This window comes from Coregonus clupeaformis, chromosome 3 (genome assembly GCF_020615455.1).
Source record: "Coregonus clupeaformis isolate EN_2021a chromosome 3, ASM2061545v1, whole genome shotgun sequence".
Lineage (NCBI taxonomy): Eukaryota > Metazoa > Chordata > Actinopteri > Salmoniformes > Salmonidae > Coregonus > Coregonus clupeaformis.
This window is the reverse complement of record NC_059194.1, coordinates 26940849-26964566: the sequence shown is the minus strand read 5'-3', so window position 1 is coordinate 26964566 and position 23718 is coordinate 26940849. Positions and strand designations below refer to the sequence as shown.

The following is a 23718-nucleotide window of genomic DNA, read 5'->3' as shown; positions in this document are numbered from 1 at the left end:
AACTGCAGTACCGAAGCAAGACTGTATGACTAGTCGAAACTGCGCTTCTAGACCGGAACCCTGGCCCCTTGGGTGGGGGGTGACGAACTTGACGACGTCACAACGACCTGAGGTCAATGGGTTCAGAAGAATATCGACAAAACTTTATAAAAAAATATATATACAGTATATATACCACTACCCAAAAGGGTACTTGGCAAGTGAGAGTGCAAAGGGGCATGTGCTGAGCACAGGTTGACTCCTGCCCCAGTATCTGTGCATTAGAGACCTCTCTCTAACTTATGGAAGTCCAGAGAGGACATATGAATAAATAAATAAATCCCTCGTTATGTCGAGATCACAATTTATTTATCTCATGATCACGACATAACAAAATATGTTTTGTCGAGATTTACATTTACATTTTAGTCATTTAGCAGACGCTCTTATCCAGAGCGACTTACATTATTTATATATATATATATATATATATATATATATATATATATATTACTTTTTTTCCCATCACAAGATACTTTTCTCATGATCATGGCATAACAAAAGTTGTTTTGTCGAGATCACGAGATAAACTCTATAAATAGGAGTGGACGCATTGATTGATTGACATTATGGCTGTGACGGCAGAGCCCACAGTGAATCAACACATATGTTTTTATTGATTGCTGCACTAAGGGATGGTACATTTCATGCTAATATCATGCTTTCATTTGTGCTCATTTTCAGTTTATAAGTTAGAATGTTAGCAAGCTAAATGTAACTTACCTTCAGCTAAGAGCTCTTGGGGCATCTAAGCCCTCCTGGGGCATTTAAGCCCTGAACGATGCCTGACAGGCAGCCCTGTCTCCCAGGCTGTATAGCACCCCAAAGACCACAGCCAATCGCATGCAAGCAACAACACAGCTACAATGCCTTCAGAAGGTATTCATAACCCTTGACTTATTCCACATTTTGTTGTGTTACAGCCTGACTTTTCTCACCCATCTACACACAACAACCCATAATGACAAAGTGAAAACATGTTTTTAGAAATGTTTGCAAATTGATTGAAAATTAAATACAGAAATATCTCATTTACATAAGTATTCACACCCCTGAGTCAATACTTTGCAGAAGCACCTTTGGCAGCGATTACAGCTGTGCGTCTTTCTGGGTAAGTCTCTTAAGAGCTTTCCACACCTGGATTGTGCAACGTTTTCACATTATTCTTTTCAAAATTCCTCAAGCTCTGTGAAATTGGTTGCTGATCATTGCTACACAACCATTTTCAGGTCTTGCCATCGATTTTTCAAGTAGATTTAAGTCAAAACTGTAACTCGGCCATTCAGGAACATCAAATCAAAAATCTAATTGTATTTGTCACATACGCTGTGAAATGCTTACTTACAAGCCCTTAACCAACAATGCAGTTTTAAGAAAATAGAGTTAAGAAAATATTTACTAAATAAACTAGAGTAAAAAACAAAAACAAACAAAAAAGTAACACATTAAAATAACAATAATGAGGCTATATACAGGGGGTACCGGTACCGAGTCAATGTGCAGGGGTACAGGTTAGTCGAGGTAATTTGTACATGTAGGTAGGGGTAAAGTGACTATGCATAGATAATAAACAGCGAGTAGCAGCAGTGTCAATGCAAATAGTCCGGGTGGCCATTTGATTAATTGTTAAGCAGTCTTATGGCTTGGGGGTAGAAGCTGTTAAGGAGCCATTTGGAACTAGACTTGGCGCTCCGGTACCGCTTGCCGTGCGGTAGCAGAGAGAACAGTCTATGACTTGGGTCTTTAACAATTTTTGGGGCCTTCCTCTGACACCGCCTAGTATATAGGCAATAGATGGCAGGAAGCTTGGCCCCAGTGATGTACTGGGCTGTACACACTACCCTCTGTAGTGCCTTACGGTCAGATGCCGAGCAGTTGCCATACCAGGCGGTGATGCAACCGGTCAGGATGCTCTCGATGGTGCAGCTGTATAACCTTTTGAGGATCTGGGGACCCGTGCCAAATATTTTCAGTCTCCTGAGGGGGAAAAGGCGTTGTCGTGCCCTTTTCACGACTTTCTTGGTGTGTTTGGACCATGATAGTTTGTTGGTGATGTGGACACCAAAGAACTTGAATCTCTCGACCCACTCCACTACAGCCCCGTCGATGTGAATGGGGGCTTGTTCGGCCCTCCTTTTCCTGTAGTCCATGATCATCTCCTTTGTCTTGCTCACGTTGAGGGAGAGGTTGTTGTCCTGGCACCCACTGCTAAGTCTCTGACCTCCTCCCTATAGATTGCATAATCTGTGGATCTGTTGGGGCGGTATGCGAATTGGAATGGGTCTAGGGTTTCCGGGATGACGGTGTTGATGTGAGCCATGACCAGCCTTTAAAATCACTTCATGGCTACTGACGTGAGTGCTACGGGGCGGTAGTCATTTAGGCAGGTTACCTTCGCTTTCTTGGGCACAAACATGTAGGTATTACAGACTCGGTCAGGGAGAGGTTGAAAATGTCAGTGAAGACACTTGCCAGTTGGTCCGCGCATGCTCTGAGTACATATCCTGGTAATCTGTCTGGCCCCTCGGCCTTGTGAATGTTGACCTGTTTAAAGGTCTTGCTCACATCGGCTATGGAGAGCGAGATCACACAGTCGTCCAGAACAGCTGTTGCTCTCATGCATGCTTCAGTGTTGCTTGCCTCGAAGTGAGCATAAAAGGCATTTAGCACGTCTGGTAGGCTCGCGTCACTTGGCAGCTCGCGGCTGGGTTTCCCTTTGTAGTCCGTAATAGTTTGCAAGCCCTGCCACATCCGACGAGCGTCAGAGCTGGTGTAGTAGGATTCAATCTTAGTCCTGTATTGACGCTTTGCCTGTTTGATGGTTCGTCTGAGGGCATAGCGGGATTTCTTATAAGCGTACGGATTAGTGTCCCACTCCTTGAAAGCGGCAGCTCTAGCCTTTAGCGCAGTGCGAGTGTTGCCTGTAATCCATGGCTTCTGGTTGGGATATGGTCACGTCAGACTCATTAAAGAAAATATCTTCGTCCAGTTGTTCTGATATCCAGAAGCTCTTTCCGGTAGCATCAACATTATGTACAAAATAAGTTACAAACAATGCAAAAAAAACACAAAATAGCCATCCCCTCCGGCGCCATTCTGTCAATATTCACTGTCTTCTTGGTAATCAACTCCAGTGTAGATTTGGCCTTTTGTTTTAGATTATTCTCCTGCTGAAAGATCAATTCATCTCCCAGTGTGAACAAGGTTTTCCTCTAGGATTTTGCCTGTGCTTAGCTCCTTTCCGTATCTTTTTTATCCTGAAAAACTCCCCAGTCCTTAACGATTACAAACATACCCATAACATGATGAGGCCACCACTATGCATGAAAATATGGAGAATGGTACTCAGTAATGTGTTGTATTGGATTTGCCCCAAATATAACACTTTGTATTCAGGACAAAAAGTTAACTGCCTTGCCACATTTTTTGCCTTGCCTTGTTGCAAACAGGATGCATGTTTTGGATTTTTTAAATTCTGTACAGGCTTCCTTCTTTTCACTCTGTCAGTTAGGTTAGTATTGTGGAGTAACTACAATGTTGTTGATCCATCCTCAGTTTTTTCCTATTACAGCCATTAAACTCTGTAACTGTTTTAAAGTCACCATTGGCCTCATGGTGAAATCCCTGAGCGGTTTCCTTCCTCTCCGGCAACTGACTTGGTGTATTGATACAACATCCCAATGCTCAAATGGATATTCAATGTCTGCTTTTTTCCCATCTACCAATAAGTGCCCTTCTTTGCGAGGCATTGGAAAACCTCCCTGGTCTTTGTGGTTGAATCTGTGTTTGAAATTCACTGCTCGACTGATGGACCTTACAGATAATTGTATGTGTGGGGTACAGAGATGAGGTAGACATTCAAAAATCATGTTAAAAACTGTTATTGCACATAGAGTGAGCCCTTGCAACTTATTACATGACTTGTTAAACTCATTTTTACTCCTGAACTTGTTTAGGCTTGCCATAAGAAAGGGGTTGAATACTTATTGACTCAAGACATTTCAGCTTTTGTAAAAATGTTGAAAAACATAATTCCACTTTGACATTATGGGGTATTGTGTGTAGGCCAGTGACAAAAAATCTATATTTAATCCATTTTCAATTCAGGCTGTAACACAACAAAATGTGAAAGAAATCAAGGGGTGTGAATACTTTCTGAAGGCACTGTAACTTGGCTAATCTTGTTAGCTAGCTATATAGCTAGCTTGTTATATATATGCTGTTTGTTATCTTGCATAACTGATATGTGTATAATTGTAAGGGACACTTCATGTTTTATGGATAATATTTAAATGTATATAGTGTGTGAGCTCCATTCCTGACAGGCTGATCAGATTCAATTTCAGCCACAGCTTTATCAGATTCAATAGCCGCCTCAGAGTGTGAGAGTGTGATTTGAAGGAGTCAGGCGCAGGAGGGTAAATCACAGAATACAGAGTTTATTCCGTAGTGCACAGTTACGCTGGATAGCGTCAACAGTCCAGGGCGCAAAACAGGTGCACTGGAACAAATATACCCCGGCAATACAAAGTACAGGAAGCTCCACTCATATGAAACAATCACCCACAAGGACAAGGGGGCAGAGGGAACACATACTAATTTTTTATACCTTTATTTAACTAGGCAAGTCAGTTAAGAACAAATTCTTATTTCCAATGACGGCCTACACCGGCCAAACCCGGACAACCCTATGTGACCCAATCACGTCCGGTTGTGATACAGCCTGGAATCGAACCAGGGGGTCTGTAGTGATGCCTCAAGCCCTGAGATGCAGTGTCTTAGACCGCTGCGCCACTCGGGAGCCCAATGAGGGGAATATGAACCAGGTGTGTGTAATTGACAGGACAAGACAAATGGAATGATGAGATATGGAGTGGCAGTGGCTAGAAGGCCGGTGATGACGAACGCCGAAGCCTGCCCAAACAAGGAGGGGAGGCAGCTTCGGAGGAAGTCGTGACACAGAGGCTGATAAGTCAGGATGCTGCCTAGTAGGCTTTCTGCAAGGAGCCTTACATATGAAACAGCCTACAAGGCAGCCTCTGAGGCTGCTATATAATCAGATCAGCCTGCCAGTAATAGAGTTCACCCACTCTGGATTATATGCATCAGCCTATAAAGCGCTGACAGCTAATCTGCCTGCAAGGAGCCTTACCTATGAAACCGCCTCCAAGGCAGCGTCCTAACTTATCAGCCTCTGAAGCTGAAATTGAATCTGATCAGCCTGTCAGGAATGGAGCTCACCCACTGTAAATGTAAACATTATCCACAAATCATGAAGTGTCCCTTATAATTATACACATACAGTGGGGAAAAAAAGTATTTAGTCAGCCACCAATTGTGCAAGTTCTCCCACTTAAAAATATGAGAGAGGCCTGTAATTTTCATCATAGGTACACGTCAACTATGACAGAGAAAATGAGGAAAAAAAATCCAGAAAATCACATTGTAGGATTTTTAATGAATTTATTTGCAAATTATGGTGGAAAATAAGTATTTGGTCAATAACAAAAGTTTCTTAATACTTTGTTATATACCCTTTGTTGGCAATGGCACAGGTCAAACGTTTTCTGTAAGTCTTCACAAGGTTTTCACACACTGTTGCTGGTATTTTGGCCCATTCCTCCATGCAGATCTCCTCTAGAGCAGTGATGTTTTGGGGCTGTCGCTGGGCAATACGGACTTTCAACTCCCGCCAAAGATTTTCTATGGGGTTGAGATCTGGAGACTGGCTAGGCCACTCCAGGACCTTGAAATGCTTCTTACGAAGCCACTCCTTCGTTGCCCGGGCGGTGTGTTTGGGATCATTGTCATGCTGAAAGACCCAGCCACGTTTCATCTTCAATGCCCTTGCTGATGGAAGGAGGTTTTCACTCAAAATCTCATGATACATGGCCCCATTCATTCTTTCCTTTACACGGATCAGTCGTCCTGGTCCCTTTGCAGAAAAACAGCCCCAAAGCATGATGTTTCCACCCCCCATGCTTCACAGTAGGTATGGTGTTCTTTGGATGCAATTCAGCATTCTTTGTCCTCCAAACACGACGAGTTGAGTTTTTACCAAAAGTTATATTTTGGTTTCATCTGACATTCTCCCAATCCTCTTCTGGATCATCCAAATGCACTCTAGCAAACTTCAGACGGGCCTGGACATGTACTGGCTTAAGCAGGGGGACACGTCTGTACTGCAGGATTTGAGTCCCTGGCAGCGTAGTGTGTTACTGATGGTAGGCTTTGTTACTTTGGTCCCAGCTCTCTGCAGGTCATTCACTAGGTCCCCCCGTGTGGTTCTGGGATTTTTGCTCACCGTTCTTGTGATCATTTTGACCCCACAGGGTGAGATCTTCCGTGGAGCCCCAGATCGAGGGAGATTATCAGTGGTCTTGTATGTCTTCCATTTCCTAATAATTGCTCCCACAGTTGATTTCTTCAAACCAAGCTGCTTACCTATTGCAGATTCAGTCTTCCCAGCCTGGTGCAGGTCTACAATTTTGTTTCTGGTGTCCTTTGACAGCTCTTTGGTCTTGGCCATAGTGGAGTTTGGAGTGTGACTGTTTGAGGTTGTGGACAGGTGTCTTTTATACTGATAACAAGTTCAAACAGGTGCCATTAATACAGGTAACGAGTGGAGGACAGAGGAGCCTCTTAAAGAAGAAGTTACAGGTCTGTGAGAGCCAGAAATCTTGCTTGTTTGTAGGTGACCAAATACTTATTTTCCACCATAATTTGCAAATAAATTCATAAAAAATCCTACAATGTGATTTTCTGGATTTTTTTTCCTCATTTTGTCTGTCATAGTTGACGTGTACCTATGATGAAAATTACAGGCCTCTCTCATCTTTTTAAGTGGGAGAACTTGCACAATTGGTGGCTGACTAAATACTTTTTTTCCCCACTGTATCAGTTATGCAAGCTAACAACTAGCATAGTTATGCAAGCAAACAACCACAAGACTAGGTAGCTAACTAGCCACAAGACTAGCAAAGTTAGCTGCGTTGTTCCTTGCATGCGATTGGCTGTAGTCTTGGGGGTGGCACGCAGCCTGGGAGATGATGCTACCGGTCAGGCATCGCTCAGAGCTTAAATGCCCCGCATTGCATCAACTCAGCCACAGGGCTCCTTGATGGTGGTTATCGTGCATCTGAACAAATGAACTGATGATGCATGGTACTTTTGATTATCTTGTGATCTCGACAAAACAACTTTTGTTATTTTGTGATCACGAGAAAATGATCTTGTGATCTCGACAAAACAACTTTTGTTATTTTGTGATCACAAGAAAATTATCTTGTGATCTCGAAAAAACAACTTTTGTTATGTCGTGATCATGAGATAAATAAGTTGTGATCTCGACATAACGAGGGAAAACATTTTTTTATTCATATGTCTTCTACTAACGCCCAGAAAGCTACGATTCGAATTCTCATTCACCATTTTTGTAAGCGTTATAATGTCAAAATACGTTCGTTACTCACCAAATATGGAGTTTCGCTGGGCAACTATCTTCATTTACTCCTGTTATGGCAGGTATGTACTTCCAAAAAAGGTCTAAATAAAAATGTACAAGCAACCGAAAAAATACCTATTTGGTACCTCCAATGTACTGTATCACGCATTACTGCCATGGACAAGTCTGAAGTAGGTTTCTTATACATTTTTATTTATAAATTTTTGGAAGTACATACCGGCCGTGTAACGGGAGTAAATGAAGATAGTTGCTCACCGAAACTCCATATTTAGTGAGTAACTCATGTATTTTGACATTATAACGCTTGCAGAGCTGGTGAATGGGAGTTTGAATCAGAGCTTTCTGGGCGTTAGAGAGGTCTCTAACGCACATATACTGGGGCAGTTGACTCCTATCTGTGAACGTGCCTGTTGAAGGGAAAGAAAATAATCATCACATATAATTGAATGGAAAGTCCTTTGACTTACATTCCCCATGATGACTCCTTAGCCCACCCTCCTCTCTGAAATAATTGTTTTTGATCATCGTAAAAAGAGATGTGCAATTATGCAAAATAGCAACAGATTGCTTATTAACTACAGATCAGAACAAGACAAGACTGGCCCTCTCATCTTCTGCTCATTTCACCTGAATCTCCTTTTCTCTTGGCCCCCTTCTTCACTTTAGTGAGTTGGATGGAGTGACTGAGAAGGCCAAATGGGGTGAACCAAACCTGAAGGCATGCAAGCCGGTGATCACCATCTCTGATCTGGACAATGTCACCGTCACAGCAAGTAAGTCCCTTGTGCAGTCTAAATACCAGTGACTAGGTTCTGGTGAAATAACAGTAATTTGTCATGTATTACACTGTACCTACGGCATACATGTTCTTCCCTTTCCCTTTGTTTTTCTGTAGTATTATATTCAAATATTACAATATATTGTATTACATAACATTGGACTTTGTGTCTTTTCCTCCCAGACAACTCAGCAGACGTGGTGGACATGATTGAGGACCTCCTGGGTGTCGAGGGGGACCTGAGTGACTCCCAGCTGGCCACCGTGGTCCAGAAGCTGGATGAGGTTCTGGGGGTCAGTACAGTGACCCCTGCCCTTGGCGAGGACATTGTCAGCATAATCGCTGACATCCTGGGGTCCAGTTCTGACCTATCAGCGGTCGCCAACAAGTAAGGGAAAGGGACAATGGGGAGAGGGAATATGGTTGCATTACAAGAGTACATTTGAATCTTGCCTTGTCTCATTTTCTTCATCCTCTGCTGTCCTTTATGGCAAATATGTCACGCACATTTCCCATCACGTTCCCAACAGCATACTGGGTATCACAGGCAGCGTAGGGGACCAGATGGATTTCCCTGAGGAGTCACAAAATGTGACCGTCCCCTCCCTGGCTCTCTCCATGATCAATGTAGATCCAGGCCAGTTCCAGGGCCTCACGTTTGGTGTGTCCTCCTTTTCAACTGGCCTTGCTCCAGAGGTAAGACAGTAATAACACTCTATTTTCTGGTCAGGCACCTACTGGATTTGACATGCAGTGGCTATCACAGCTGACAGAGATACAGTGTCTATACTCCAGCAGTGCCTTGCAAAAGTATTCATCCCCCTTGGCGTTTTTACTATTTTGTTGCATTACAACCTGTAATTTAAATGGATTTTTATTTGGATTTCATGTAATGGACATACACAAAATAGTCCAAATTGGTGAAGTGAAATGAAAAAAATTACTTGTTAAAAAGAATTCTAAAATATAAATAACGGAAAAGTGGTGCGTGCATACGTATTCAACCCCTTAGCTATGAAGCCCCTAAATAAGATCTGGTGCAACCAATTACCTTCAGAAGTCACATAATTAGTTAAATAAAGTCCACCTGTGTGCAATCTAAGTGTCACTAGATCTGTCACATGATCTCAGTATATATACACCTGTTCTGAAAGGCCCCAGAGTCTGCAACACCACTAAGCAAGCGGCACCATGAAGACCAAGGATCTCTCCAAACAGGTCAGGGACAAAGTTGTGGAGAAGTACAGATCAGGGTTGGGTAATAAAAAAATATCCGAAACTTTGAACATCCCACGGAGAACCATTAAATCCATTATTAAAAAATGGAAAGAATATGACACCACAACAAACCTGCCAAGAGAGGGCCACCCACCAAAATTCTCAGACCAGGCAAGGAGGGCATTAATCAGAGAGGCAACAAAGAGACCAAAGATAACCCTGAAGGAGCTGCAAAGCTCCACAGCGGAGGTTGGAGTATCTGTCCATAGGACCACTTTAAGACGTACACTCCACAGAGCTGGGCTTTACGGAAGAGTGGCCAGAAAAAAGCCATTGCTTAAAGAAAGAAATAAGCAAACACATTTGGTGTTCGCCAAAAGGCATGTGGGAGACTCCCCAAACATATGGAAGAAGGTACTCTAGTCAGATGAGACTAAAATTGAGCTTTTTGGCCATCAAGGAAAACCTCTCAATACCCAGAGAACACCACCCCCACAATGAAGTATGGTGGTGGCAGCATCATGCAGTGGGGATGTTTTTCATCAGCAGGGACTGGGAAACTGGTCAGAATTGAAGGAATGATGGATGGCGCTAAATACAGGGAAATTCTTGAGGGAAACCTGTTTCAGTCTTCCAGAGATTTGAGACTGGGTTCACCTTCCAGCAGGACAATGACCCTAAGCATACTGCTAAAGTAACACTCGAGTGGTTTAAGGGGAAACATTTAAATGTCTTGGAATGGCCTAGTCAAAGCCCAGACCTCAATCCAATTGAGAATCTGTGGTATGACTTAAAGATTGCTGTACACCAGCGGAACCCATCCAAGTTGAAGGAGCTGGAGCAGTTTTGCCTTGAAGAATGGGCAAAAATCCCAGTGGCTAGATGTGCCAAGCTTATAGAGACATACCCCAAGAGACTTGCAGCTGTAATTGCTGCAAAAGGTGGCTCTACAAAGTATTGACTTTGGGGGTGGGGGGTGAATAGTTATGCATGCTCAAATTATTTCTTGTTTGTTTCACCCCCAAAAATATTTTGCATCTTCAAAGTGGTAGGTATGTTGTGTAAATCAAATGATACAAACCCTCCCCCAAAATCAATTTTAATTCCAGGTTGTAAGGCAACAAAATAGGAAAAATGCCAAGGGGGGTGAATACTTTCGCAAGACACTGTACCTGTCCTGTCAATATAAATGTCAGATCCTTTTTTGCTCGATTCCTTCCTTACTGAAAATCAATTGCATGAAACACTGGACTGTTTTTACTCCATTCAAATGAGGGCATGGCCTTGAATGAACAGAGAAATGTAGGACACATGCAGAGGTTATTGTGAAACAGTTAAAGGTTTCTCGGAATGACTCTAGCCTGTAGCATTAATTTCTAGTTAACCTTCAATGTGGAAAAACAGCACATGATTTATACACAGGGAGAAAAAGGTGTAGATTCACGCGCAGAGCGCGGCAGGTGTTTATTTCGCCTTCGCAGAAGGCAGGAATTTTGGTCACAGGCTGGCAATGGTCATACAGAGGTAGGCAAACAGGCAGGTGAATCAAAAACTAGGACTGAAGGCTATAACTGGTTCTCACAAACGAGCTAGGAAAAGGCTTAGTAGAGTCAAAATGAACAATACCTCACAAGGCACAAACAGAATGAATTGTACTAAATAAGGAGCTGATGAGACCAGGTGAGTAACTAACACAGGTGAAATCAATGAACAAAAATGAAAGACAGGGCTACGTTCAAGAACACAAAGAAACAGGACTACGTTCAAGAACACAAGGTGAACTAAGAAAATAAATACAGAACCTTACAGTTTTACAATAACAGTGTTTATTCCAACACGTGTCCAGTGTTTTCACTGTGGTGTAATGACCAATTACAGTTATATATGACGACTTGAATAAATAATTATACATACGTTTTGATTATTTCAAATCAAATCAAAGTTTATTGGTCGCGTACACAGTTTAGCAGGTGTTATAGTGGGTGCAGCGAAATGCTTATGTTACTACATCCTAACAATGCATTAAAAAGTAATGTAAGGGGAAAAAAAGACAAGAAATCAAGAACGGCGGGATAAATCTGATTAAAAACCCAAATGCAATCTATACGTACTGTATAACGTTATACACCGGGAGAATTTACACAAGATCAGCTTAGAAAGATATGTACAGCAGTAGAATAATATGTCAAGGATCCAGTGTATAAATAAATATGGGCAGCAGGTAGCTTAGTAGTTAAGAGCATTGTGCCAGTAACCGAAAGGTCGCTGGTTCTAATCCCTGAGCCGACTAAGTGAAAAGTCTGTCGGTGCCCTTGAGCAAGGCACTTAACCCTAATTGCTCCTGTGAGTCGCTCTGGATAAGAGTGTCTGCTAAATGACTAAAATGTAGTGTGTATAAACAGTGTAACTAAAATACAATGTACAGTAGTAGAAATATTATGATGAGCTACGTTGGGGATACAGTATTTAAATACACAGTGTGAAACAGGAAGTGACCAGTGGTTCAATGTCTCTATAGCATGGGACAGCAGTGTTGGCTGTGTGTGTGTAAGTGAGTGTGCATCACCTGGTAAGTATATGTACACCTCTTTCTGTTGTAGATCTTTGTCAACCAGACATTCATGAGTCAGCCTTCCGACGGCAGAGTGGTGTCCATCTCTCTACCCCATGCCCTTCAGAACTTCTTCCCCGAGGAAAACAAAAAAAAGAGAGTTCAGTTCCACTTCTATGGCATACAGGAGCTCTTCAGGGTGATGCCATCTACAACATATGAGGTGTATAATTATTTTGGTTAATTATTAATTAATAAGGAAGGATACTACAGGTGTTTAATGGTTTTCTTATTTTAAATGAAAACTTGCAGCAAATGTACAATCATTCAGTGTTAAAGTTTTATGATCATTCACAGGACCCAAAGACCAACTGGACGCTGAATAGTTACGTGGTGTCTGCCAGTGTCAACAACAGCAATGTCAGCAACCTAAGGAATCCCGTGGTGGTGACACTTAGTCACCTCAAGCCCAAAGAGGTGAGGAATGAAAAATAGCTTCATCTTACCACTGAGCGTAGTAATGTTTCTGCTTTAGCGCCTGACTAGCTACATCCTTTGCTTCCCCAACAGAAAAACGACAAGGTGGCGTGTGTGTATTGGGACTTCCAGAAGAACAATGGGAGTGGTGGGTGGGACAGCAACGGCTGTGAGACACTACCAAGCATCACCGCTTATCAGACCACCTGCCACTGTTACCACCTGACCCATTTTGGCGTGCTCCTGGTGAGTCATCTTTGTTCAAATCACATAACTGCATTAGTACAGTGCATCTGGACTGATATATTATGCTCCTTTTGACCTTTGACCTCTGTGGTGTCCTACAGGATGTGTCAAGGACTCCTATCAGTGAGGCTGACCAGCAGACACTGATGGTCATCTCCTACCTGGGCTGTGGTGTGTCCTCCATCTTCCTGGGCATCAGCCTGCTCACCTACATGGTCTTTGAGTAAGTCAGCATCCAGACATATAGACATATAGAATATTGTTCTGTATTTTTCTGTATCCCTTCACATCTCTCCCCCTTTTCTCTCTGTATTATCTAATCTCCTCCTGTACTTCATCTGCCACTCTCACCATTCCTCTCATTCTCACTCTCTTTCCACTCATCTCCCAATTTCTCACCCTGTGCCTCTATCTCTATCTCTCACACACTTTCTCCTTTCCACTGTCACAGGAAGCTGCGTCGAGACTATCCGTCTAAGATCCTCATCAACCTCACTGTGGCTCTGCTGGGCCTCAACCTGGTTTTCCTGCTGGACTCCTGGCTGTCCTCCTTCGGCTGCTACGGCCTCTGCATCACCACGGCAGCCACGCTGCACTACTTCCTGTTAGCCTCATTCACCTGGATGGGCCTGGAGGCCGTCCACATGTACTTCGCTCTGGTCAAGGTCTTCAACGTTTACATCCCCTCCTACATCCTCAAGTTCTGCGCCCTCGGCTGGGGTAAGCCAAGGCAGTCTGAGGCAAAATAAGGACACTTGTAATAACATCTTTAAAGTAACTGTCCAATTAAAATATTTTAAAAGCTCATAATCTGTTAACTCATACCCAAATAATGTCGTTGACTCGTCCTATACTTGTATTTGTGGCCAAATCAAAAATTTGAGAAAAAACTCTTAAAAACCCCAACTCAAACCGTTTACAAAATGCTTGCTATTTACGCAGAGAGGATGATGTCATGTTTTTGGCTGAGATGTTACATTGGCTGAGCTGGCCAATCAGCTGTTTACTTGTCATTAATATTTTTATGGCCGAGGATACAAACACCGAGTTTTCGCCCCCGCCCCGCACCTCTGGAAATGTCTTTCTCAAAACTAAGAATCCGAATCACGTTCTGCGCATGTGTTATTTTACAAACACATTGAAGTTTCTCTCTTTACACTATGCTTTACTCAGCCTCTTCTGAACCCTCAACCAATTTGAGCGAATGATAATGTAGCCTCATATTTCTGAACAGCTGAAATAAAAACTTGGTGGTGATTGGAACGAACATTCCAAAAATATATACATTGCCTTCAGAAAGTATTCATACCCCTTGACTTTTTTCACATTTTGTTTTGTTACAGCCTGAATTTAAAATTGAGATTTTTTTGTCACCGGCCTACACACAATACCCTATAATGTCAAAGTGGATTTTTTTTTTTAGAAATGAAAAGCTGAAATGTCTTCAGTCAATAAGTATTCAACCCCTTTGTTATGGAAAGACAAAATAAGTTCAGGAGTAACAATTTGCTTAACAAGTAACCTAATGAGTTGCATGGACTCACTCTGTGTGCAATAAAAGTGTTTAACAGGATTTTTTTATGACTTCCTCATCTCTGTACCCCACACATACAATTATCTGTAAGGTCCCTCAGTCGAGCAGTGATTTCAAACACAGATTCAACCATAAAGACCAGGGAGGTTTTCCAATGCCTTGTAAAGAAGGGTATCTATTGGTAGATTGGTAAAAATAAAAAAGCAGACATTGAATATCCCTTTGAGCATGGTGAAGTTATTAATGACACTTTGGATGGTCTATCAATACACCCAGTCACTACAAAGATACAAGCGTCATACCTAACTTAGTTGTCTCTGATTGGGGACCATACTTAGGCAGCCGTTTGGCACCAGTCTGTGTGGGATCTTGTTCTGTATAGGTTTGTTTGTTGTAACCTTAAGACTTCACGTATCGTTTGTTTGTTGTTTTGTCGTGTGTCTAATCGTTTAATAAAATGTACGCTTATCATGCTGCGCCTTGGTTCGACCAGTCTGTATACGATCGTGACAGAAGATCCCACCAAATGAGGACCAAGCAGCGTGTCCAGGAGCAGACAGCCTGGACCTGGGAGGAGATCCTGGACGGGAAGGGATCCTGGACTTGGGAGGAGATTCAGGCCGGAATGGATCGCCGTCCTTGGGAGGAGACAGTGGAGGCGCGCTATAGAGAGGAGCAGCGGCAACGCAGAAGGTGCCGGCCGAGGAGGAAGCCCGAGAGAAAAATTGGGGGGAGCTAAAAGGGTGGTTGGCGGAGCCTAGTGTTAGAGCAGAGCCAACTCCCCGTACTCATGCAAGGAAGCGTGTGACTGGGCAGGCTCCGTGTTATGCGGAGCTACGTACTGTGCCGCGATTGTTCCGGCACAGTCCTGTACGTCCTGTGCTGGCACCACGCACGTGTCGTGCGAAGATGGGCATTCAGCCAGGACGGGGTGTGCCGGCTCAACGCTCGTGGTCTCCAGTACGCCTCCTCGGTCCCGTATATCCTGCGCCGGTGCTACGTACTGTATCGCCAGTACGCGTGCACAGCCCCGTACGTCCTGTGCTAATGCCTCACACATATTGTGTGGAAGTAGGCATCCAGCCAGGACGGGTTGTGTCAGCTCTCCGCTCCAGACCTCCAGTCCGCCTCTACAGTCCGGTACGGCCCGTTCCTGCTCCCCGCACTAAGCCAGTGGTGCGTGTTCCCAGTCCGGCCCGGCCCGTTCCTGCTCCCCGCACCAAGCCAGTGGTGCGTGTTCCCAGTCCGGCCCGGCCCATTCCTGCTCCCCGCACCAAGCCAGTGGTGCGTGTTCACAGCCCGGTCCGGCCTGTTCCTGTCCCTCGCGCCAAGCCAGTGGTGCGCGTCGCCAGCCCGGTCCGGCCTGTTCCTGTCCCTTGCACCAAGCCAGTGGTGCGCGTCGCCAGCCCGGTCCAGCCTGTTCCTGTCCCTCGCACCAAGCCAGTGGTGCGCGTCGCCAGCCCGGTCCGGCCTGTTCCTGCCCCTCGCACCAAGCCAGTGGTGCGCGTCGACAGTCCGGTACGGCCCGTTCCTGCTCCCCGCACCAAGCCAGTGGTGCGCGTCGTCAGCCCGGTCCGGCCCGTACCTGCTCCCCGCACCAAGCCAGTGGTGCGTGTGTCCAGTCCGGCACGGCCCGTGCCTGTTCCACCGGTGCCTGGTCCGGCACCGGTCAGCCGCTCCACTCCGGAGCCAGAGAAGTCCGCTCCACCGGTGCCCAGTCCAGCTCCGGTCAGCGGCTCCAGTCCGGAGCCTGTGTAGTTCGATCCACCGTCGTCGGGTCCAGCTCCAGTCAGCGGTGCCAGTCCAGACCCAGACGTCAGCCCCTCTCCAGGTTCGGGGTCTCCCACACCAGGGTCCAGACAAGACTTGGTACGTCGTGGGAGGAAGGAGAGGGGAAGCAGCGCGCCGAGGTCCAGACCAGGGGCGCAACAGGGAGGTGGAGAGAAAGTGGTGGTCACACCCGGCCCCTACCCTGTTATGTTTATGTGGCGCGGTCGGAGTCCGCACCTTTGGGGGGGTACTGTCACGCCCTGACTCAGGGGACGTTTATTTGTTGAGTCAGGGTGTGCATATTCCGTGTTATGTTAAGTTTTCTATGTTTAGTGTCTAGATCGTGTAGATCTATGTTGGCCAGGGTGGTTCCCAATCAGAGGCAGCTGTAGCTCGTTGTCTCTGATTGGGGTCCATACTTAGGCAGCCGTTTGGCACCAGTCTGTGTGGGATCTTGTTCTGTATAGGTTTGTTTGGTGTAACCTTAAGACTTCACGTATCGTTTGTTTGTTGTTTTGTCGTGTGTCTAATCGTTTAATAAAATGTACGCTTATCACGCTGCGCCTTGGTTCGACCAGTCTGTATACGATCGAGACAAACAAATAAAAATATATTTGAGATTTGAGATTCTTCAAATAGCCACCCTTTACCATCCTGACAGCTTTGCACACTCTTGGCATTCTCTCAACCAGCTTCATAAGGTAGTCACCTGGAATGCATTTCAATTAACAGGTGTGCCTTCTTAAAAGTTAATTTGTGGAATTTCTTTCCTTCTTAATGCATTTGAGCCAATCAGTTGTGTTGTGACAAGGTAGGGGTGGGGGGTATACAGAAGATAGCCCTGTTTGGTAAAAGACCAAGTCCATATCATGGCAAGAACAGCTCAAATAAGCAAAGAGAAATGACAGTCCATCATTACTTTAAGACATGAAGGTCAGTCAATACGGAACATTTCAAGAACTTTGAAAGTTTCTTCAAGTGCAGTCACAAAAACCATCAAGCGCTATCAAGTCACAGACACATCTCAACATCAACTGTTCAGAGGGGACTGTATAAATCTGTCACGACTTCCGACGAGGCTGCCTCCCCTCCTTGTTCGGGCAGGCTTCGGCGTTCATCGTCACCGGCTTACTAGCCACTGCCGCTCCATATATCATCATTCCATTTGTCTTGTCTTGTCAATTACACACACCTGGTTCATATCCTCTCATTAGTCCATGTATAAGTGTTCCCTCTGCCCTCCTTGTCCTTGTGGGTGATTGTTTTATGTGAGTTGAGTGTAGCTCGGTGGAGCTACCCGTACCTTGTATTGCCGGGGTAGATTATTCCCCTGTGCCTATATTTTGTTGTCGCTATCCAGCGCAACTGTTTACGACGGAATAAACTCTGTATTCAGTGATTCACCCTCCTGCGCCTGACTCCTTCTAATCACACTCATCACAGAATCAAGCCTTCATGGTTGAATTGCTGCAAAGAAACCACTACTAAAGGACACCAATAAGAAGAAGAGACCTGCTTGGGCCAAGAAACACAAGCAATGAACATTAGGCAGGTGGAAATGTGTCCTTTAGTCTGGAGACCAAATTTGAGATTTTTGGTTCCAACCGCCTTGTCTTTGTGAGATGCGGTGTGGGTGAACGGATGATCTCTGCATGTGTAGTTCCCACCGTAAAGCATGGAGGAGGAGGTGTTATGGTGTGGGGGTGCTTTGCTGGTGACACTGTCTATGATTTATTTAGAATACAAGGCACACTTAACCAGCATGGCTACCACAGCATTCTGCAGCCTCCACAATCCCCCGACCTCAACCCAATTGAGATTGTTTGGGATGAGTCGGACGGCAGAGTGAAGGAAAAGCAGCCAACAAGTGCTAAGAATATGTGGGAACTCCTTCAAGACTGTTGGAAAAGCATTCCAGGTGAAGCTGGTTGAGAGAATGCCAAGAGTGTGCAAAGCTGTCATCAAGGCAAAGGGTGACTATTTAAAGAATCTCAAATATAAAATATATTTTAATTTGTTTAACACTTTTCTGGTTACTTCATGATTCCATATGTGTTTTTTCATAGTTTTGATGTCTTCACTATTATTCTACAATGTAGAAAATAGTAAAAATAAAGAAAAACCCTTGAATGAGTCGGTGTATCCAAACTTTTGACTGCTACTGTGTATATATATATATATACAGTGCATTGGGAAATTATTCAGACCTCTTGATCTTTTCCACATTTTGTTACGTTACAGCCTTATTCTAAAATGGATCTTTAAAAAAAAAAAAAAATTAATCTACACACAATACCCCATAATGACAAAGCAAAAACATGTTTTAGATTGTTTTGCAAATGTATTAAAAATTAAACGGAAATATCACATTTTCATAAGTTTTCAGACCTTTTACTCAGACCCTTTACTTTGTTGAAGCACCTTTGGCAGCGATTACAGCCTCAAGTCTTCTTGGGTATGATGCTACAAGCTTGGCACACCTGTATTTAGGGAGTTTCTCCCATTCTTCTCTGCAGATCCTCTCAATCTCTGTCAGGTTGGATGGGGAGCGTCGCTGCACAGCTATCTTCAGGTCTCTCCAGAGATGTTCGATCGGGTTCAAGTCTGGGCTCTGGCTGGGCCACTCAAGGACATTCAGAGACTTGTCCCGAAGCCACTCCTGCGTTGAATTGGCTGTGTGCTTAGGGTTGTTGTCCTGTTGGAAGGTGAACCTTCGCCCCAGTCAGAGGTCCTGAGCGCTCTGGAGCAGGTTTTCATCAAGGATCTCTCTGTACTTTGCTCAATTCATCTTTCCCTCGATCCTGACTAGTCTCCCAGTCTCTGCCGCTGAAAAACATCCCCACAGCATGATGCTGCCACCACCATGCTTCAGCATAGGGATGGTGCCAGGTTTCCTCCAGATGTGACGCTTGGCATTCAGGCCTAAGAGTTCAATCTTGGTTTCATCAGACCAGAGAATCTTGTTTCTCATGGTCTGAGAGTTCTTTAGGTGCCTTTTGGCAAACTCCAAGTGGGCTGTCGTGTGCCTTTTACTGAGGAGTGGCTTCCATCTGACCACTCTACCATAAAGGCCTGATTTAGTGGAGTGCTGCAGAGATGGTTTTCCTTCTGGAAGGTTCTCACATCTCCACAGAGGAACTCTGGAGCTCTGTCAGAGTGACCATCGGGTTCTTAGTCACCTCTCTGACCAAGGCCCTTCTCCCCCGATTGCTCAGCCAGCTCTAGGAAGAGTCTTGGTGGTTCCAAACTTCTTCCATTTAAGAATGATGGAGGCCACTGTGTTCTTGGGGACCTTCAATGCTGCAGACATTTTATAGGACCCTCCCCCAGATCTGTGCCTGTCTCTGAGCTCTACGGACAATTTCTTCGACCTCATGGCTTGGTTTTTGCTCTCACTTGCACTGTCAACTGTGGGACCTTATATAGACAGGTGTGTGCCTTTCCAAATCATATCCAATCAATTGAATTTACCACAGGTGGACTCCTATCAAGTTGTAGACATCTCAAGAATGATCAATGGAACATTTCTAAAAACCTGTTTTTGCTTTGTCATTATGTGGTATTGTGTGTAGATTGATGAGGAAATAATGTAATCAATTTTAGATTAAGGCTGTAATGTAACAAAAAGTGGAAAAAGTCAAGGGGTCTGAATACTTTCCGAATGTACTGTATATATTATAGCTTGCCTAAATAGCTGCATAACATGAATAACATGAAATCGCTAGAGTGCCTGTTGTTTCGTGCTTATGTTTGCTTTGATTACTACAAACAACTAAGTTTGTTCGAACAAGCGGCAGTGAGTGAGCACTAAGCAGCAGCTGAAAGGACTCGGAGGGGGAAGAGCGCAGTGGATCCTGCACATGCGCAGAAATCTCTTTATCTTTAGTCCAAAACGTCCAGGTTCCAGAAAACCTAGAACCGCAGCCACTCCATATTTTTATTGACCGGTATATGCCCACACCATTTTGGTTTTGGGGTACGCCCACACCATTCAAACACAGAAAAGCTGCTTTTTAACATACTTATTATTGGTCCCCAGCAAAAATCGGCTTTCTATGTATCTCTTTATCCAGCCCTTATATTTAGCTTCACAATGAAGTGTTTTAACATTTTATTTTCAGGACAACCAGGGCTACAATTAGAACACACAACTATTTGAAATAAACAGTTGCATTCATGAGTTTTATTGACAAATGTCAACAACAAAAAATATGTTTGGCCAAAGAAAATACCTGATAAAATGAATTTATATGAATGCTGTAAGTACAGAAATTGTTTGCTCATTGGGAAATGAATATCCAACTAGTCAGTGACAACTGTGTGGAGTTTGGAGTTTGTGACAGCAACTATGTGAGCTTATTAAAGTGTTATAGACACTATGTCCTGAGATTTCCTATGATCTTCTATGTAGAAGAACCCCTTACCTTCTTACGACTCTTGTGTAGCTTGTGAGCATCATAGAATATGGGCATGTTCATAAGAGTCTCAGCTTTTCATAGATATCTTTTAATAGTTTGTAGTTCAAACGATTCGGACTCTACAGATGTTTTTGTAGACCCGGCCCCAGTCCCCTTCGGGATCAGCCCTTACAAACACCACTCTAGCTCAGCCCCCATTAATCACACCGACTACTGGTTGGTATTAATGGATGTAGAAGAAATAGACGAGTTGAATGGTGCAACCCATATTGTCAATCATATTGCAATTAATTAATAGAAATCTGGAAACACTGAACATCAGTCTATCAGTCAAATCAAGGTAAGTTAAAGTTATTTAATTTCATTTTGAGTGCTTTTATATTGTAGTCAGTGATTTAATCCTTCACACTGATCCTGTTTGACGCAAGGGAATAGAATGAAGAAGTAAAGTTCTCTGTCTCCACACAGGCATTCCTCTGGTGATAGTCAGCCTGGTCCTGGCCATAGAGAAGGATGCCTATGGCAGTGTTCTATCTGAGGCCTCCCATGACTCTCTACAGGGCTCTGAGCCATTGTGAGTATGCAGCATGGCCAGTTGACCACTGTTACTGATACATGTGATTAATCACATTTCTCTCTCCCCCTCCCTCTTCCTCCTGTTCTCAGCTGTTGGATGCAGAGTAACGTTTTCTTCTACATCACCGTCATGGCGTTCGTGCTACTGGTCCTGGTCTTTAACATGGTCGTGTTCATCGTGGTTCTGGTCCAGATCCGACACATGCAGACCAATAAGCCTACAGCTACAGTAAACAAGCGCAGTGCCATGTATGATCTGAGGGCGGTGGCCAGTTTCACCTTCCTATTGGGTCTCACCTGGCCAATAGCCTTCTTTACCTGGGGACCGGCCAGGGTACCTATGCTCTACCTCTTCTCAGTCCTCAACAGTCTGCAAGGTAAGGGGACCAATATACTGTTGTCTACTGTACAATAGAGAGAGAGAGAGAGAGAGAGAGAGAGAGAGAGAGAGAGAGAGAGAGAGAGAGAGAGAGAGAGAGAGAGAGAGAGAGAGAGAGAGAGAGAGAGAGAGAGAGAGAGAGAGAGAGAGAGAGAGAGAGAGAGAGAGAGAGAGAGAGAGAGAGAGAGAGAGAGAGAGAGAGAGAGAGAGAGAGAGAGAGAGAGAGAGAGAGAGAGAGAGAGAGAGAGAGAGAGAGAGAGAGAGAGAGCGAGAGAGACCCCATTATCTCCTCTCCGTCTGTGTTTCAGGGTTCTTTATCTTTGTGTTCCACTGCTTGATGAAAGAGAATGTGAGGAAGCAGTGGATCCATCTGTGCTGTGGCCGATTCAGGCTCAATGACTACTCAGGTACAGTCGAGGGACCTCCAAGCAGTCTATCTGATATTTCATTAGCCCCAGGTGGTTTATAGAGAGTGTTCCTGAGGTTGCTTCATTTTTACCTTTGACCCTGTTTAGATTGGAGCCGCTCCGTGACAGTCGGCGGCAAGACCAAGCAAAACCAGCTGGTGCACCGCTCTCCGTCTGTCAAGTCTGACAACACCTCCTCTAGGAAGATCTCTGATGACTCCACTACAGCTAGCTGTAGCTCTGCCCCACCCTACCACCAGGGGGCCTAGTCGAATGTAGCTCCACCAGGGGGCCTAGTCTAGTTCCACAAGGGGTGTTAACTTGGCTCCACCAGGGGGCCTAGCCGGGCTCACAACACAGGGACACTGAACTTTACAGAGTCCACAAATGTGCCATAACACCCCTCACTTGGAACAATAGGAAACACTTGAGCTCAGGACACCTAAGTTCAGTCCATTCTGAATTATACTGTGAAAAGTCGAGATACTCTTCTGATTCTATCTAAATGACTAGTATTCTTCCCACTAACTGCCGTATGTCTCTCTGCAGTGCAGTCTCGGGAGATATACGTTCATACTCTATGTACAAGTGTTAGCCTGTTCTGTGCTTTAAAGGCCATAAGCTCTATGAATAATGTGTATTATAAGAAAGGGTGGCAGGTAGCCTAGCGGTTAAGAGTGTTGGGCCAGTAACCGAAAGGTCACTGGTTTGAATCCCTGAGCTGACTAGGTGAAACATATGTCAATGTGCCCTCGAGCAAGGCACCTAACCCTAGTTGCTCTGGAGAAGAGTGTCTGCTAAATGACAAAAAAAATAAAAAATCGACTTCATGTCAGACTATTGTTGTAGAGTATGATCAATATTTTGGTACTTTATGCATTCTATTTGATAAATGACATTTCTCTTCCTCAAAATGTGTTTCTGTTCTTCTTTTCATGATGTTAAATAAATAAATATATACACATAGTGAATAAGAGTGAAATGTAAAGAGTCAAGGACACTTCATAGAAAGAACAGATATTTTCAAACAAATGTACAAAGCCTCCTTGCTTTTATGCAATGTACTGTAGGCCTACCCTGTGGATCTGTCACCATTGTAACAGGGAAAAATTCCAGGACATTTCATGACACACGTTATGTTTACGGCCATCTCTAAAAGACTTGAAGGTTGATGAATGTGGATTGTTTGGCATAGGGGATAATACAGTAGAGATATTTTATGTTCAGTTCTCCATCTCAAATGCAGCTTACTGTATGAATGGCACTCTTCCCATGCTCGCCTTTCGACACAAAGATAGGGCTACTAAGTAACAATAACATTCTGTATATACAGTGGGGTCCCAAATTATTGACAGCCTTGATAAAGATTAGCAAAAATGACTGTATAAAAACAATTATTACAATACTAAGCTATATTGTATGCTCAAACAAATTGGGAAATTATACTATTTTATTTTAATATAATTGCTCAGAGAAAGCCCACTGAGCAAAAACCGGTGGAATCAATGCTGTTTCCACATCATATTTTTGTTTGTTTTAAATCTATGTGATGACGTTGAATCAATGTGGAAAACTGATTGGATTTGCAAAAAGTCATCAATGTAAGGGAAATTTCATATTTTTTTCACACAACTTTTAACCTAAATCCAATGACAGGGCGGATCTTAGACCATTCCTCCATACAGAATCCTTCCAGATCCTTGATATCCTTGATATCCTCCTGCACTTATGGACTGCCCTCTTCAATTCAAACCACAGGTTTTCAATGGGTTTCAAGTCCGGAGACTGAGATGGCCATTGCAAAACGTTGATTTTGTGGCCAACTAACCATTTTCTTGTATGTATGCTTGGGGTTATTGT

At 44.0% G+C, this 23718-nt stretch overlaps 1 protein-coding gene across 1 annotated transcript in view; it reads left to right on the top strand.

Annotated features, from left to right (window-relative positions):
- The window catches only part of LOC121538334 (adhesion G-protein coupled receptor G4-like), a 51873-nt gene extending 29341 nt beyond the window's left edge, over window positions 1-22532 (top strand). The window contains exons 9-20 of the mRNA XM_045206574.1: window positions 8171-8277; window positions 8466-8670; window positions 8813-8978; window positions 12101-12274; window positions 12409-12528; window positions 12622-12774; window positions 12876-12997; window positions 13226-13494; window positions 20965-21070; window positions 21163-21449; window positions 21760-21858; window positions 21967-22532. Coding sequence (XP_045062509.1) covers window positions 8171-8277; window positions 8466-8670; window positions 8813-8978; window positions 12101-12274; window positions 12409-12528; window positions 12622-12774; window positions 12876-12997; window positions 13226-13494; window positions 20965-21070; window positions 21163-21449; window positions 21760-21858; window positions 21967-22127 — 1969 coding nt within the window. The 3' untranslated portion in view covers window positions 22128-22532. The remainder of the gene's footprint in view (window positions 1-8170; window positions 8278-8465; window positions 8671-8812; window positions 8979-12100; window positions 12275-12408; window positions 12529-12621; window positions 12775-12875; window positions 12998-13225; window positions 13495-20964; window positions 21071-21162; window positions 21450-21759; window positions 21859-21966) is intronic.
- The last annotated feature ends 1186 nt before the right edge of the window (window positions 22533-23718 follow it).